Genomic DNA, 16,776 nt, shown 5'->3' with positions numbered 1-16,776 from the left:
GACACGCACGCTGCGCTGCGTGTTACAGACACGCACGCTGCGCTGCGTGTTAGACACGCACGCTGCGCTGCGTGTTACAGACACGCACGCTGCACTGCGTGTTACAGACACGCACGCTTGGACTGCGAGTAGGGTGACCAGGCGGCTTCTTCAAAAATACTGGACACAATGGAGAAAGGTGTGAGAGAGACACACACCCCTAACCTCTTTGCGCTCCATGCTGTTTCCACCTCTCCTTTGCCCCACCATAAGCTCCTGAAACCTCCTCCTGATTGGCTGCTACTGGGTAATGCAGCCAATTAGGATGGGGGAAGTTGCCCAGCCCCCTAGCAGCAGCCCTGTTCTCTCCCTGCTCAGGGAAATCCTGTGGCACCCGAAGCCGGTCGGGTCACTGTCTCCAGAGAGGTAATACCGGTATACACATACACGCCCAGAGAGGTAATACCGGTATACACATACACGCCCAGAGAGGTAATACCGGTATACACATACACGCCCAGAGAGGTAATACCGGTATACACGTACACACCCAGAGAGGTAATACCGGAAAAAAACACACACGCCCAGAGAGGTAATACCGGTATACACATACACACCCAGAGAGGTAATACCGGAATACACACACACGCCCAGAGAGGTAATACCGGTATACACACACACGCCCAGAGAGGTAATACCGGTATACACATACACGCCCAGAGAGGTAATACCGGTATACACATACACGTCTAGAGAGGTAATACCGGTATACACATACACGCCCAGAGAGGTAATACCGGTATACACATACACGCCCAGAGAGGTAATACCGGTATACACATACACGCCCAGAGAGGTAATACCGGTATACACATACACGCCCAGAGAGGTAACACCGGCATACACATACACGCCCAGAGAGGTAATACCGGTATACATATACACGCCCAGAGAGGTAATACCGGTATACACATACACGCCCAGAGAGGTAATACCGGTATACACATACACGCCCAGAGAGGTAACACCGGCATACACATACACGCCCAGAGAGGTAATACCGGTATACATATACACGCCCAGAGAGGTAATACCGGTATACACATACACGCCCAGAGAGGTAATACCGGTATAAACATACACGCCCAGAGAGGTAATACCGGCATACACATACACGCCCAGAGAGGTAATACCGGCATACACATACACGCCCAGAGAGGTAATACCGGCATACACATACACGCCCAGAGAGGTAATACCGGCATACACATACACGCCCAGAGAGGTAATACCGGCATACACATACACGCCCAGAGAGGTAATACCGGCATACACATACACGCCCAGAGAGGTAATACCGGCATACACATACACGCCCAGAGAGGTAATACCGGCATACACATACACGCCCAGAGAGGTAATTCCGGTATACACATACACGCCCAGAGAGGTAATATCGGCATACACATACACGCCCAGAGAGGTAATACCGGTATACACACACACGCCCAGACAGGTAATACCGGTATACACACACACGCCCAGACAGGTAATACCGGTATACACATACACGCCCAGAGAGGTAATACCGGTATACACATACACGCCCAGAGAGGTAATACCGGTATACACATTCACGCCCAGAGAGGTAATACCGGCATACACATACACGCCCAGAGAGGTAATACCGGCATACACATACACGCCCAGAGAGGTAATGCCGGCATACACATACACGTCCAGCGAGGTAATACCGGTATACACATACACGTCCAGAGAGGTAATACCGGTATACACATACAAGTCCAGAGAGGTAATACCGGTATACACATACACGCCCAGCGAGGTAATACCGGTACACACATACACGCCCAGAGAGGTAATACCGGTACACACATACACGCCCAGAGAGGTAATACCGGTACACACATACACGCCCAGAGAGGTAATACCGGTATACACATACACGCCCAGAGGGGTAATACCGGAATACACATAGACGCCCAGAGAGGTAATACCGGTATACACATACACGCCCAGAGAGGTAATACCAGCATACACGTACACACCCAGAGAGGTAATACCGGTATACACGTACACGTCCAGAGAGGTAATACCTGTATACACGTACACGTCCAGAGAGGTAATACCTGTATACACATACACGCCCAGAGAGGTAATACCTGTATACACATACACGCCCAGAGAGGTAATACCGGTATACACATACACGCCCAGAGAGGTAATACCGGTATACACATACACGCCCAGAGAGGTAATACCGGTATACACATACACGCCCAGAGAGGTAATACCGGTATACACATACACGCCCAGAGAGGTAATACCGGTATACACATACACGCCCAGAGAGTTAAAACCGGTATACACGTACACGCCCAGAGAGATAATACCGGTATACACATACACGCCCAGAGAGGTAATACCGGTATACGCATACACGCCCAGAGAGGTAATACCGGTATACACATACACACCCAGAGGTAATACCGGTATGCACGTACACACCCAGAGAGGTAATACCTGTATACACGTACACGTCCAGAGAGGTAATACCTGTATACACATACACGCCCAGAGAGGAAATACCTGTATTCACATACACGCCCAGAGAGGTAATACCTGTATACACATACACGCCCAGAGAGGTAATACCGTTATACACATACACGCCCAGAGAGGTAATACCGGTATACACATACACGCCCAGAGAGGTAATACCGGTATACACATACACGCCCAGAGAGGTAATACCGGTATACACATACACGCCCAGAGAGGTAATACCGGTATACACATACACGCCCAGAGAGTTAAAACCGGTATACACGTACACGCCCAGAGAGATAATACCGGTATACACATACACGCCCAGAGAGGTAATACCGGTATACACATACACACCCAGAGGTAATACCGGTATACACGTACACACCCAGAGAGGGAGAGGTAATACCGGTATACACATACACGCCCAGAGAGGTAATACTGGTATACACATACACGTCCAGAGAGGTAATACTGGTATACACATACACGCCCAGAGGCCCACAGAGGTAATACCGGTATACATATACAGCAGCGGCAGCTCTTATTCGAGCAAATGCCGCTGGCTGTATGAGGCTGGGAAGCGGGTAGCCGCGGCGCGTGGCGGCGCACTGTGACGTCACAGTCACATGCGCGCCCGGCTTCCCCGTCTTCCCCAGGCTTCCCCGACACCCCTGGAGATGAAATTAAGGTAAGCGGGGGTGCGGGGAAGCAGAGGGGCATGACAGAAGCCGGGTTCGGGGTCCAGAAGGGGGGGTAATTGCGCGCGATGTGGAGGGGGGGTGCGTGGGGGAAACGCGGCGGCGCGCATTTTTTACTGGCGGCAGCTGGGGTAGATCCCGACATGCCGCCGGCATTTACTTTAATAAAGTATGTCGCTACTGTACACGCCCAGAGAGGTAATAACGGAATACACATACACACCCAGAGAGGTAATATCGGTGTCACGGGAGACCAGGACTAATACCAGGGATCAATATCGCCAGACAGAACACAAGAGTTTATAAAATTAATTTATTGGAAAAACATGTCCACAACTATACAAAAGACACAAACATCACACATACCCAACTGGGGGATACCCGGCCTAACTAGTCACACGGACCTACTTGCAGAGGTTTCCCCAGTTCTCTCTCTTTGCCCAGTGCCTACAGGACTGGTTTTCAGGCCTGAGACCAGCACTGGATTGGACACTGCAGTTTCTCTCTGTCACAGCAACACCTCTGTAACTCTGCAGGCTCTGTCTGCTAGGGGTCTCCCTCCCTGTCTGCTGGGGTCTCCCTCCCTGTCTGCTAGGGGTCTCCCTCCCTGCCTGCTAGGGGTCTCCCCCCCTGTCTGCTAGGGTTCTCCCTCCCTGTCTGCTAGGGGTCTCCCTCCCTGTCTGCTAGGGGTCTCCCTCCCTGTCTGCTAGGGGTCTCCCCCCCTGTCTGCTAGGGGTCTCCCTCCCTGTCTGCTAGGGCAGGGGAGCGCAAACTTTTTGTGCTGCGCCCCCCTGTCTCTCTTCCCCGGCTCTCGCGCCCCCCTGCCTTCCTTCAGCCGCGTCAGATGACGCTGCGTGGGCGTCTGACGTCAGGTCACATGGTGCCGCGGCGTCTATTGACGCCGCGTTGCCATGGTGACGCAACACAGACGGCTGAATCCCGGTAAGTAAACAGTTGCAGGGGCCTCACGCGATCCCCCGGCATTTAATTTAAATGTCTGGGGGAAGAGCGCGGGGCCTCTGCAACTGCCCGCGCCCCCCCCAGCACAATCTCCCGCCCCCCCTGGGGGTCGCGCCCCCCACTTTGCGCACCGCTGTGCTAGGGGTCTCCCTCCCTGTCTGCTAGGGGTCTCCCTCCCTGTCTGCTAGGGGTCTCCCACCCTGTCTGCTAGGGGTCTCCCTCCCCACCTTTTTATACACATAAACCATAATAGTGCAACACTCAGGGACAGGAGCTGCCTACATGTCCGGGCCTGATTGGTGGGTAGGAAGGTTCTGCCTACATGTCCGGCCCTGATTGGTGGGTAGGAAGGTTCTGCCTACATGCCCGGCCCTGATTGGTGGGTAGAACTGCAACATAACATTTGCAACAATTCTACTGCAAATATATTAACCCCTGATTCCTGAGGTGCTGGAACCAAGCAAAGATATACATATATACATAACATATAATACAATACCAATGTATTACTGACAGGTAGGGGTAATGGCAGACTTAACCTTTATTAACAGCAGCCATAATTCCCCCTACGTCACAATCGGTATACTCAACGCCCAGAGAGGTAATACTGTTATACACATACACGCCCAGAGAGGTAATACCGGTATACACATACAGTACACACCCAGAGAGGTAATACCGGTATACATATACAAGCCCAGAGAGGTAATACCGGTATACACATACAAGCCCAGAGAGGTAATACCGGTATACACATACACGCCCAGAGAGGTAATACCGGTATACACATACACGCCCAGAGAGGTAATATCAGTATATACATACACGTCCAGAGAGGTAATACCAGTATACACATACACGCCCAGAGAGGTAATACTGGTATACACATACACACCCAGAGAGGTAATACCGGTATACACATACACGCCCAGAGAGGTAATACCGGTATACACATACACGCCCAGAGAGGTAATACTGGTATACACATACACGCCCAGAGAGGTATTACCGGTATACACATACACGCCCAGAGAGGTAATACCGGTATACACATACACATACACGCCCAGAGAGGTAATACCGGTGGTATACACATAAACACCCAGAGAGGTACGGTACTCACATACATGTCCAGTATTACCTCTAATTTTTTACTGGACAGTGTGTCCAAATACAGGACAGTCCGGTTCAATACTGGACACCTGGCAGCCCTAACTGCGGGTTGCAGAGACACGTTTGCCCTGCGTGTTACACACACTGTATATTGCATCACAGCTGTTGACCTCTATAGTCCCGGAGGGTTATTGCCGAACTCACAGCTGGGGAAAGGTCAAGTTAATTTAAGACCAATATTCCTGGTGTCATCGCCCTGGGAAACAGGACACCGGAGGCATATAACGTCGCTGGATGGGCTAATTTTAGCGGTCACTGCGTTGGACTGGCTGGAATGAGACGGAGGTGACCTCTGGGTGTCACACATCATCTTGGTATTGAATGGGGCTTACTCTATACAGGAACACACTCCCTGTCCTGCGGAGCTTGCTCTCTAAAGCTCCGGTTTCTGAAGTACAGGGAGATGAAGAGACATCACAGCGTGTTCATTATCAGTGCATAGATACTCGGCATAATTATACAGCCCAGCAAGGTTCACGACTTACCCTGGCCTTGAGCTGGAGCCCTCTCCCATTCCCAATAAACACACCATACCTCTTCTTGGGAGTAATTAACGGTCACAACGTTATTTATAACAGATACATATCTCGTATTTATCCCACACTAGGGGCCCGGGCAGATTGCTCCGTTCACACCTACCGGAGCTCGAGGGAAACCCCCAGCTTGTGCTCATCTAGCCATTCAGTACCTTAGTCTGAATGCACAGAGCCGCCATCGGGAGGTCACCCCCACACCCACCGAGCGTAGTCTGGAACGTTACAGCCTTCCACAAATACCATACTGAAGGTCACCACCATTGCGGCCGCCCTAAGCTGGAATAGTACCACCTTCCCCAACTAAAAAACTTCTGAGGTCTGAGACCTCCCTGCAGGAGCCAATACTGACCGAGTTCCCTCCTTTCCCTCTCTTCCTCCTCCCCTTTCTCATCCTTCTTTTTGTCATGCTTTGTCGGCTAATATAGCAATAATGTCAGTATATCGACGTAATCATCCGTTCATACCGCTCCTTCACTGCCACGATAGGTGCTACCCCAGCGGGCTAGCTAAGAGTCCCTAAAACTAGCATCCTGTACTGCTTCCTCCTTAGGCCACTGTCACGGTAGCTTATGACAAGATATAATGAACACCAAATATCTGGGTTGAACTGAACGAGGCTTAGATATAATAAAATATATTTATTCCTTAAAAAAGGTGAACACAGCAATATAGTACAATTAACAGACAAGAAGGTAACACTTACTTAGGGTTGGGGGATGGAGAAGTATCAGCTAGCAATTCTCCAGCAATCCGGTGACATTCCAGGTGGAATCAGAAGCACAACTAAAAACTGTAGGGTTGACACAGTTTATATACCTGTGTAACCCTATTCTTAACATTGAATACAGACTATTGGTGAACAATTAACTGTATCCAATCCCTAACGTGGAGACACAGATTAACCCATGCCCCCCAGCTAATTAGCCCATGTGTACTGGGATCATCATTAAATCAGGGGCGACGACCAGTCTATCAAATGAAGTATCTGCATTGTTTGTAGGTGTAGACATAACACTTACAAACCACGCCAGTTTGATGAATCTCCACCCTCAGGTAACAATTAGAGTGGCAGAGTCTGTTGATTAGTACTGGTCGGTTGATTAGTATTTAGTGTAAACAATCAGGCAGTTAACTTTTGATCACAGTGCTTAGGTTCAATCAGCCGGCTGCCCTTCATGACCTATTTGCATAGCAGATGGAGTCTGCATTGTCAGAGCGGATCCAAAATACCATACATATACACTTTAATATCTACACATTAATAAGTTCCATTCTGGTGGGCTCAGTGGGTCGAAATTTGCCAGTTTTTAATGCCTACAGTGACTCCACACATTGGCCAAATATCAACTCTCTGCGACCTCCAGAACTGGAGATACAGAAATGCACTTTAAAACATTACAATACAGGATAATAATGAAACATGGGAACAGGGGAACATACATTTTCCTGACATGACAAGGTGTAAGCCACATTCCTGGACCGCAGTCCAGTTAACCCCTTGCCTCCCTGGTGAGGTCAGGGGGTGGCCATATGGGGTGGAACCCCTTTAATACCGGGCCAACCCCCCTCTCCCTCTACACTGCCCTTTACCCAATCTGCGTGGATTAACCCCTGAAATCCACCCTTGCGTCCAATCCATGTGGATTCTCATGGAAATCAGACCTTATGTGTGAGGGACCCAGGCAGCCGCCGGACTTCCGGAAAAGATCCTCCCTCCCGGTCCCGCTGTCGGACGCGCTAGCGGGAGTGCAACTGGAAGAAGAGGGTCTGCCGGATAGACTTACGGCTGACGCTGGACTGTTTTTTCATTTTTGTGTGAGTGTTATACAGTTTTTATACTTTATTGATGTAATAAACTTTTATTCGCTACTAATCCATGCTTTGCCCATTTCTTGGCATATGGGCACCTGGGAGAGGAGTCATTCACGCATTGCCTCCATTGGGAGAAGTTGAAAAAAGCAAAGTCGATACTGATCCCTATCAGACTGATGACATCATTCACTGAGGGAAGGGGCTTACACAAGGCCGTGCGAGTTTTCTTTTCTCTAATATTCCTCTAATATAGAGGAAATATTCCACCAATTACATTCTTCTCTGAGGGTGGAGTCTCACATAAGGCCGTGTGAGTCGTTGAAACTTATGCTTTAATGTTTCTAATATTTTATATCTAGTATTACCCATTGCTCTTCACCCATTGTCTCCAACCCCTTCCCCCCTCCCCTTCCCCTCCCTCCCCCTCCCCCCTCCATTCCACCCTCCCCTCCCCTCTGCATCTTAAGACCAATTATGTCTATCAAAAACATGCACTAATTCCGTGTATTTTATTATCTTTTATCTTTTTGAGTTCAACATCTTGCGCTGACCACCACAACATTTCTATTGCCGCTATAAGAAGATCCCGGGCTTCATCTTCTTCTCGGTCCAGCTGCAGCAATACAACAAGGGCCAGTATATTTTTCTTTGCCTTGGTTTTACACGAGTCCACAGGCGTTCCATTCCTACACGCCATACTTAGTAGGGAGCGCCCCAGTCTTACCTTTTGTTTCGCTTATGTAAATCCGCAAGATTTTTACCCCAGCAAATCCGCCCCTCTTTGTTCAAGACCCCTGACCCAAATCTGCCCTTCCACACAATATACGCAAATTCTACCCCGAAACCCACCTTCTTGCGAAATTTCCGCCCTCCTTGTGCAAACTGCGCAGACTCTGACCAAAACCCCAACATTCGCCTTCAAGTTCAACTTGCGCGGGCGCAACTGACCCTAATCCGCCAATTCTGTGAACAAATCTGCACCCTGTCGGAATCCACCATCTGCCGGAGGATCGTCAAATGACAATCTGCCAGCGGATTCCGGAATCCATGCCGTAAATTCCGCCCAAACGCCCCCCCCCCCTAAATCAACCCAACAAACTCCGCGCACCCCCCAAAAACCGCCCGGATTGGAAAATTTGCCAAATATGATATAATCCCCCCCTTCCTTTCTACCTTCCGCCTTCCACCTCTCTTGCTGCCTCTCCGCTGGTCCAGGCGTTCACTCCAAAATAAACCTCGTTTCGCCGCCGACCTCGTGAGCCAGCAGCCACTCGGGACCGCGCCTCCTCCTGCAGCTCCCTCATCCACGAGTCGCCAGCGTCGACCGCGACCGCCATCATCTCCGTTGGGCCTTGTTTCTCTTCCTCCGCTCCGTGCAGCCGTCTCTCAGGATCAGGATAACAGGAACATGTGACTTCCCTCCTGAAGATCCTAGAAGACAGAGGAAGCCAAGATCCCACCACCTCGCCCTAAATACCCCTTACGTAATGCCCTAAATACCCCTTACTTAACCCTTAAGTAATACTGTTCCTTCCTTACAAGTCCAGGGCTCTCTATCAGTGTATCGAGGTGTGCAACATCATTATACAGCGCAGCGTGTTCATTACCAGTGTATAGATACTCTGCATCATTATACAGCGCAGCGTGTTCATTACCAGTGTATAGTTACTCTGCATCATTATACAGCGCAGCGTGTTCATTACCAGTGTATAGATACTCTGCATCATTATACAGCGCAGCGTGTTCATTACCAGTGTATAGATACTCTGCATCATTATACAGCACAGCGTGTTCATTACCAGTGTATAGATACTCTGCATCATTATACAGCGCAGCGTGTTCATTACCAGTGTATAGATACTCTGCATCATTATACAGCGCAGCTTGATCATTATCAGTGTATAGAGATACTCGGCATCAGTGTTTATGATGCTCAGTGTCAATAGGAGTCTGGTTTAAGTCCAGATGCTGATGTGACTTCTGTCTTGGTGTGAGCGCCTCAGGGGTAGGGTTACCGCCGTATAATGACGCCATGGCGCTCTCTCTCCCAGGGTTTGAGCTGCAGTTCCGGCTGGGCCCCACTCTGCAAGGGAAAGATGTCACGGTCTTCTCCAATTATCCCACCCCAGGGGGCGCGTACGAGCGGCAGACATTCCGCCCCCTGCCGTGGCAAAACCCGACGGGCCGTGAGGACGATTCCGACAAGTTCTGCCAGCTGGACCTCCAGATCGCCGGCTCGTTCCAGTACCAATTCCACCAGCGGTAAGTAACAGGAAATAATCCCCCATCCGTGCCAGGAAATATCCTCCCACCAGTGCCAGGAAATATCCTCCCATCAGTGCCAGGAAATATCCTCCCATCAGTGCCAGGAAATAACCCCCCATCAGTGCCAGGAAATATCCTCCCACCAGTGCCAGGAAATATCCTCCCCTCAGTGCCAGGAAATATCCTCCCATCAGTGCCAGGAAATATCCTCCCATCAGTGCCAGGAAATATCCTCCCATCAGTGCCAGGAAATATCCTCCCATCAGTGCCAGGAAATATCCTCCCATCAGTGCCAGGAAATATCCTCCCATCAGTGCCAGGAAATAACCCCCCATCAGTGCCAGGAAATAACCCCCCATCAGTGCCAGGAAATATCCTCCCATCAGTGCCAGGAAATATCCTCCCGTCAGTGCCAGGAAATATCCTCCCATCAGTGCCAGGAAATATCCTCCCATCAGTGCCAGGAAATATCCTCCCATCAGTGCCAGGAAATATCCTCCCATCAGTGCCAGGAAATATCCTCCCATCAGTGCCAGGAAATAACCCCCCATCAGTGCCAGGAAATAACCCCCCATCAGTGCCAGGAAATATCCTCCCATCAGTGCCAGGAAATAACCCCCCATCAGTGCCAGGAAATAACCCCCCATCAGTGCCAGGAAATAACCCCCCATCAGTGCCAGGAAATAACCCCCCATCAGTGCCAGGAAATAACCCCCCATCAGTGCCAGGAAATATCCCCCCATCAGTGCCAGGAAATATCCTCCCATCAGTGCCAGGAAATATCCTCCCATCAGTGCCAGGAAATATCCTCCCATCAGTGCCAGGAAATAACCCCCCATCAGTGCCAGGAAATATCCTCCCACTAGTGCCAGGAAATATCCACCCATCAGTGCCAGGAAATATCCTCCCATCAGTGCCAGGAAATATCCTCCCATCAGTGCCAGGAAATATCCACCAATCAGTGCCAGGAAATATCCTCCCATCAGTGCCAGGAAATATCCTCCCATCAGTGCCAGGAAATATCCTCCCATCAGTGCCAGGAAATATCCTCCCATCAGTGCCAGGAAATAACCCCCCATCAGTGCCAAGAAATAACCCCCTCCCCTGTCTGTACCAGGAAATGCCCCCTCCCCCGTCAGTGCGAGGAAATATCCCCTCCCCCGTCGGTACCAGGATATAACCCACTCCCCCGTCAGGGCCAGAAAATACCCCCCTCCATCTTCAGTGCCAGGAAATACCTCCTCCCCCGTCAGTGCCAGGAAATACCCCCTCCCCTGGCAGTACCAGGAAATACCCCCTCCCCCGGCAGTACCAGGAAATACCCCCTCCTCCGGCAGTACCAGGAAATACCCCCTCCCCCGGCAGTACCAGGAAATACCCCTCCCTGTCAGTGCCAAGAAATACCCCCTCCCCCGTCAGTGCCAAGAAATGCCCCCTCCCCCATCAGTTCCTGGAAATAACCCCCCATCAGCATTAAATACCCCTCCCCATGTCAGTGCCAGGAAATACCCCCCCTCCCCCGTCAGTACCAGGAAATAACCCCCCATCAGTACCAAGAAATACTTCCCTCCCCCGTCAGTGCCAGGAAATACCCCCTCCCCCGTCAGTGCCAGGAAATAACCCCCCTCCCCCGGCAATACCAGGAAATACCCCCTCTCCCCCGGCAATACCAGGAAATATCCCCCTCCTCGGCAGTACCAGGAAATACCCCCTCCCCCGGCAGTACCAGGAACTACCCCTCCCTGTCAGTGCCAATAAATATCCCCTCCCCCGTCAGTGCCAAGAAATGCCCCCTCCCCCATCAGTTCCTGTAAATAACCCCCCATCAGCATTAAATACCCCTCCCCATGTCAGTGCCAGGAAATACCCCCCCTCCCCCGTCAGTACCAGGACATAACCCCCCATCAGTACCAAGAAATACCCACTCCCCCGTCAGGGCCAGAATATACTCCCCTCCCCATGTCAGTCCCAGGAAATACCCCCCTCCCCCATCAGTACCAAGAAATACCCCCTCCCCCGTCAGTACCAGGAAATAACCCCCCATCAGTACCAAGAAATACCCCCTCCCCCGTCAGGGCCAGAAAATACTCCCCTCCCCGTCAGTGCCAGGAAATACCCCCTCCCCCATCAGTGCCAGGAAATACTCCCCTCCCCCATCAGTGCCAAGGAATACCCCCTCCCCCATCAGTGCCAGGAAAAACCCCCCTCCCCCGTCAGTGCCAGGAAATACCCCCCTCCCCCGTCAGGGCCAGAATATACTCCCCTCCCCCGTCAAGGCCAGGAAATAACCCCTCCCCCGGAAGTACCAGGAAATACCCCCTCCCCCAGCAGTACCAGGAAATAACCCCTCCCCCAGCAGTACCAGGAAATACCCCTCTCTGTCAGTGCCAATAAATATCCCCTCCCCCGTTAGTGCCAAGAAATACCTCCCTCCCCCGGCAGTACCAGGAAATATCCCCTCCCCCGTCAGTGACAAGAAATGCCCCCTCCCCCATCAGTTCCTGGAAATAACCCCCCATCAGCATTAAATACCCCCTCCCCATGTCAGTGCCAGGAAATACCCCCCCTCCCCCATCAGAGCCAAGAAATACCCCCTCCCCAATCAGAGCCAAGAAATACCCCCTCCCCCATCAGAGCCAAGAAATACCCCCTCCCCCATCAGAGCCAAGAAATACCCCCTCCCCCATCAGAGCCAAGAAATACCCCCTCCCCCTTCAATGCCAGGAAATACCCCCCTCCCCCGTCAGGGCCAGAATATACTCCCCTCCCCATGTCAGTCCCAGGAAATACCCCCCTCCCCCATCAGTACCAAGAAATACCCCCTCCCCCGTCAGGGCCAGAATATACTCCCCGCCCCCGTCAGTGCCAGGAAATACCCCCTCCCCCATCAGTGCCTGGAAATACCCCCTCCCCCGTCAGTGCCAAGAAATACCCCCTCCCCCACCAGTGCGAGGAAATACCCCCTCCCCCGTCAGTGCCAGGAAATACCCCCTCCCCCGTCAGTGCCAAGAAATACCCCCTCCCCCGTCAGTGCCAAGAAATACCCCCTCCCCCACCAGTGCGAGGAAATACCCCCTCCCCCGTCAGTGCCAGGAAATACCCCCCTCCCCCGTCAGTGCCAGGAAATACCCCCTCCCCCGTCAGTGCCAGGAAATACCCCCCTCCCCGTCAGTGCCACGAAATACTCCCTCCCCCGTCAGTGCCAGGAAATACCCCCCCTCCCCTGTCAGGGCCAGAATATACTCCCCTCCCCAGTCCATACCAGGAAATACCCCCTCCCCCGTCAGTGCCAGGAAATACCCCCTCCCCCGTCAGTGCCGAAAAATACCCCCTCCCCCGTCAGTGCCGAAAAATACCCCCTCCCCCGTCAGTGGCAAGAAATACCCCCTCCGTCAGTGCCAGGAAATACCCCCCTCCCCTGTCAGTGCCAGGAAATACCCCCCTCCTCTGTCAGGGCCAGAATATACTCCCCTCCCCAGTCCATACCAGGAAATACCCCCTCCCCCGTCAGTGCCAGAAAATACCCCCCTCCCCCGTCAGTGCCAGGAAATACCCCCCTCCCCCGTCAGTGGCAAGAAATACCCCCTCCGTCAGTGCCAGGAAATACCCCCTCCCCCGTCAGTGCCAGGAAATACCCCCTCCCCCGTCAGTGCCAGGAAATACCCCCCTCCCCCGTCAGTGCCAGGAAATACCCCCCTCCTCTGTCAGGGCCAGAATATACCCCCCTCCCCTGTCAGTACCAGGAAATAACCCGTCCCCCATCAGGGCCCTGAAATACCCCCCTGCAGCCCTCCACACCTCCAGTCCACCCCCCTCTCCTCCCCCCTCCTCCCCTCCTCCCCCCCTACACTCCTGCCCCCTCCCTCCCCTACACCTCCCTCCCCTCCACCTCCTTCCCCTCCCCCCTCCTCCCCTCCTCCCCCCTACGCTCCTGCCCCCTCCCTCCCCTTTGTTAGTGTCAGCGGGGTCCTGCATCACCAGGGTAAACATTGCAAGTCTTTCCATCCCCCATAAATAAATGTATTTTTATTAGGCTGCGTGAGGCATACGCTGGCACCTTAAATAAGTGTTTGTAATAATATTATTATTATTATTATGTAATCGCTTGACCTTGTGAGGAAGGCTCCTCCACTGACACACAGACATATCGTGGCTGACGTCTCACTGCAGGGACAGGCACCTTGGGGGTTAAGTCACCACATGACATCTTTTGGATTGTGTTGATTTAATCCCAGTGCAGTCTGAGCATTTCCTCCAGCAGAATCCCCAATTATTCCGTATTCAGCCCCCCAGCGGCTGGAGCGGGGAGCTCGACCCCAGTCCTCAAGCCCCACCCCGAACAGGTCAGGTTTTCAGGATATCTCTGCTTCAGCACAGGTGGCTCAATCAGTCCCTGCTTCAGCACATGTGGCTCAATCAGTGAGTCACCTGTGCTGAAGCTGGGATATCCTGAAAAGCTGATATAGGGGAGATGTCGGGTTCAGAATCCGCGCAGGTGTCCGTGGCTGCCGATGTTTTTGTTGGGTGGGGGAGGGTGGGCTGGAGTCGAGCCCCCTGGGTTAGAGCATCAGATCCTTCCACAAATATTACTCTGCAGGTCCCGCCTGCTGTCAAAGCAGTGTGTGGCTGGCCGCGGCGGCAGTGAAGGGGTTAACAAGTTGCCTTTGCTTTCCCCACGTGTCACGTTAACCACACGCGTGTCACTGCGCTCCCCTCCTGCTGCTCTCCCCTTCACACGCCTCCCGAGTGCAGCGCCCGTCTCCCGTCTCCAGGGAGTAGTGACGAGCGTATACAGCAAAGCCCCCCGTGCCACACCCACTGCGACACATTATGTAGCACATTACTATGTATTTTATTTGTGTTTTATCTTCTCCTAAGTTCGGGTCGTGTAGTCCGATCCTTCGGCCACAACATGTTAAGCTGCAGCCACGTCAAGGTCACGTCAAGGTGACCCCGTATCTGCAGGTCCCACACTGCCCATGTTACTCTGTGTCCTGTGTATCTCTCCCACTGCACGGAGAGGAGGGGGAACACGGCAGTGATATAGCCAGCAGCAGCACGGAGAGGAGAGGGAACACGGCAGTGATATAGCCAGCAGCAGCACGGAGAGGAGGGGGAACACGGCAGTGATACAGGCAGCAGCACGGAGAGGAGGGGGAACACGGCAGTGATACAGCCAGCAGCACGGAGAGGAGGGGGAGCACGGCAGTGATACAGCCAGCAGCACAAAGAGGAGGGGGAACACGGCAGTGATATAGCCAGCAGCACGGAGAGGAGGGGGAACACGGCAGTGATATAGCCAGCAGCACGGAGAGGAGGGGGAACACGGCAGTGATACAGCCAGCAGCACGGAGAGGAGGGGGAACACGGCAGTGATATAGCCAGCAGCACGGAGAGGAGGGGGAACACGGCAGTGATATAGCCAGCAGCACGGAGAGGAGGGGGAACACGGCAGTGATATAGCCAGCAGCACGGAGAGGAGGGGGAACACGGCAGTGATATAGCCAGCAGCACGGAGAGGAGGGGGAACACGGCAGTGATATAGCCAGCAGCACGGAGAGGAGGGGGAACACGGCAGTGATATAGCCAGCAGCACGGAGAGGAGGGGGAACACGGCAGTGATACAGGCAGCAGCACGGAGAGGAGGGGGAACACGGCAGTGATACAGGCAGCAGCACGGAGAGGAGGGGGAACACGGCAGTGATACAGGCCAGCAGCACGGAGAGGAGGGGGAACACGGCAGTGATACAGGCCAGCAGCACGGAGAGGAGGGGGAACACGGCAGTGATACAGGCCAGCAGCACGGAGAGGAGGGGGAACACGGCAGTGATACAGGCAGCAGCACGGAGAGGAGGGGGAACACGGCAGTGATACAGGCCTGGGGATTTCAACTCCAGTCCTCAAACCCCCCCCCAGTCTTTGACTGAGCCTCTGCTGCACCACCTGTGCTGAAGCTAGGAACATCCTGAAAACCTGACCTGTTCTGGGGGGGCTTGAGGACTGGATTTGAGAACCACTGGCCTATAGCGTGGGGCGCGTGACATGTATGGGGTGCCTAAGGGGTTAATATTTAGGGGCACAATATGTGCCGTGTGTGAGTCGCAGGGCAGTTACAAACCAGGAATGCTCCAATAGAGCACAACAAAACCCCACCTTCCCCAGCCTGTCCTGGAGATGGGGTCACCCGTCTGCTGATGTTCCAGCTGCTCTGCACACCGACCGTCTCACCGCGCTGTATCCCATGTTTCCACGTCCCCTTCCTTATAGAGTGTCAGCTCCTCGGGGCAGGCACCCGCCTCACCTTCTGCACCAACCCCCGTTAATGTTTGTTGTCGTCGTGTTTTCCGTCCTGCCACCCCGTTGTACTGCGCCATGGAATATGTTGCCACATGGTGACTGGATGATGATGATGGTATGTTGTCCCGTGTTGCAGCAAGCAGAGGAGCGGGGACGGTTACATCGTGGTGGACCCGGTGCTGCGGATCGGAGCGGAGAATCGGGTGCTGCACCTGGATTGCATCACTCTGCAGACCTTCCTGTCCAAGTGCCTTGGCCCGTTTGACGAGTGGGAGGACCGACTGAGAGTGGCCAAGGAGTCAGGTAACCGCAGCGAGGGGACTGTAACTCCTGTAGTGCTGATGCTTACTCTACTGGAGTTACTGTACCCAAGAGCTTGCAATCCAAATCTAATCTGAAGCACAGGGAGTGATCTGCCCAGTGTCCCAAGCAGCGGCAACTTGGTCTCCAGGTTGACCCACTTCAAAGACACTGGTGTTACTGCT

General features: G+C 53.0%; 1 protein-coding gene across 4 annotated transcripts in view; it reads left to right on the top strand.

The window, feature by feature from the left end:
- Positions 1-16,776, top strand: part of AGL (amylo-alpha-1,6-glucosidase and 4-alpha-glucanotransferase) — a 340,722-nt gene that overhangs the window by 20,265 nt on the left and 303,681 nt on the right. For all 4 annotated transcript variants that reach the window (XM_075617125.1, XM_075617126.1, XM_075617123.1 and 1 more), the window contains exons 3-4: positions 9,781-9,991; positions 16,428-16,594. In XM_075617125.1, coding sequence (XP_075473240.1) covers positions 9,781-9,991; positions 16,428-16,594 — 378 coding nt within the window. The remainder of the gene's footprint in view (positions 1-9,780; positions 9,992-16,427; positions 16,595-16,776) is intronic.

The sequence above is a fragment of the Ascaphus truei genome, chromosome 10 (assembly GCF_040206685.1).
Source record: "Ascaphus truei isolate aAscTru1 chromosome 10, aAscTru1.hap1, whole genome shotgun sequence".
Classification (NCBI taxonomy): domain Eukaryota; kingdom Metazoa; phylum Chordata; class Amphibia; order Anura; family Ascaphidae; genus Ascaphus; species Ascaphus truei.
The sequence above is the reverse complement of the archived record's forward strand: the minus strand, read 5'-3'. Positions and strand labels throughout refer to the sequence as shown.